At 40.0% G+C, this 1,657-nt stretch overlaps 1 protein-coding gene across 2 annotated transcripts in view; it reads right to left on the bottom strand.

Moving 5' to 3' along the window:
- The window catches only part of fam98b (family with sequence similarity 98 member B), a 15,601-nt gene extending 14,398 nt beyond the window's left edge, over positions 1–1,203 (bottom strand). For both annotated transcript variants that reach the window (XM_016499673.1, XM_016499672.1), the window contains exons 1-2: positions 1,002–1,203; positions 92–240 (exon numbers count right to left, since the gene is read on the bottom strand). In XM_016499673.1, coding sequence (XP_016355159.1) covers positions 92–240; positions 1,002–1,039 — 187 coding nt within the window. In that variant the 5' untranslated portion in view covers positions 1,040–1,203. The remainder of the gene's footprint in view (positions 1–91; positions 241–1,001) is intronic.
- Between the last annotated feature and the right edge of the window lie 454 nt (positions 1,204–1,657).

Below are 1,657 nucleotides of genomic sequence, written 5' to 3' on the forward strand. Positions count from 1 at the left end.
GTGTGTTGAGGGGGTCTTGTGTGTGTGTGTGTGTTATATGTGTGTGTGTGTCACCTGTGATGAGCGGCTCCTGTGTGTGTGTGTGTGTCACCTGTGATGAGCGGCTCCTGTGAGTGTTCATCAGTGATGAGTGTGAGTCTGGATGAGAGCCACCTCACCAGACTGACATATTCAGATGAGCTGAAGCCCCGCCCACACGCCGCCCGCAGACACGCCTCCTCCGCCAGCGGCCCGTCATACCTGAGCAGCAGCACAGATTCAGACCGGAGGTGACGTCACACACACTCAAATGCCCTGTGCTCATATCAACAACAGCAGCACGATTAATCATTACAAACAGGCTTTCTTTAAGACGTATAGAAACATCAGAATAAATTAAACAGAATATCAATATGGCTTCTAAACGTAAATGTCTAGTATTCGCAACATTTTGAAGCTTGAAAATACAACTTACTAACAACAATTACTTTTTACAATTTTACAAAATAAATAAATGCATAAAAATGAAAGAATATCTCATGAATATGCTCCCAAACTCTAAAACAGAGAAATAAGTGTTCCAGCAAACAGTGCCGCTCGTCCTCAGGGTTTCTGTTTGTGTTCCAGTGCAGAAGAAACCTTTACATTAGAGACTAAATAACACAAGACGGATTTAAATGAAAATAAAGCGAGTTTATGATTGAGATGAGAACAAATATCTGTCAATTAACTCAACAAATTCAACTTCATTCAAAGTGAAATCAAGTTTTCGTTCCCCATCGACAGAAATGTTCTTGTTTTGATCATAAACGTGTTGAATTGTGTTGAATTTCTCAGAAAACGAGAACACGGAGGATTTCACAGCATTTACTGTCATGACTTCAGACATGTAAGACTTTCTGCTGATTGAAAATCTGTTTAGACCGTGATGAGACTCTGTTATGAATGCGTCTGTTTATGAAACACATCTCACAATCAAACATTACATGATCTGATGCTCATTTCAACCAGCTGCTGCTTACCCGACCTGATCCAGGATGTCAAGTATATCGCTCTCCATCCTCAGCACATTCACATATGATTAAATTAATGACTTTAATAACACTGATCACATTAACGAAGGTTAATATTTCATTTAAAAAGCCGAAATGAATTCATCCGAACGCGCGTCTCTAGCAGTGCGCCGCTCAAATCAGACCGACGAGAAACGCAACAACACCAGCGTTCCGCTAAACCTTCATTTCAACATCAGTAGCCTACACAATATATACTGCACACACACACAAGCACGCACACACACACTCACTCACTCACTCACTCACTCACTCACTCACTCACTCACTCACTCACTCACTCACTCACTCACTCACTCACTCACTCACTCACTCACTCACACACACACACACACGTCTTTTTACTGTGGTTGGTGGAGATCCATTCAAAATATACCATATTGTAAGCATACCGCAATCTACTGTAATGATGTTACGACAATAAAATAGTAAGAAAAGGACACTTTCAGAGTCTGTGCCTTTTTTAATGACAGTAATGGGTCATGACAATTATTAAATGCTATTTGTCATCATAATCTTGTATTTAATATAAACACAAGTTATTCTTCACTAAATGTCTAAGTATCACCTGAGGATGATAAAGATGTTCAATATGCTTCATTATT

The sequence above is a fragment of the Sinocyclocheilus anshuiensis genome, unplaced genomic scaffold (assembly GCF_001515605.1).
Source record: "Sinocyclocheilus anshuiensis isolate Anshui unplaced genomic scaffold, SAMN03320099.WGS_v1.1 scaffold2684, whole genome shotgun sequence".
In the NCBI taxonomy this organism is placed as follows: domain Eukaryota; kingdom Metazoa; phylum Chordata; class Actinopteri; order Cypriniformes; family Cyprinidae; genus Sinocyclocheilus; species Sinocyclocheilus anshuiensis.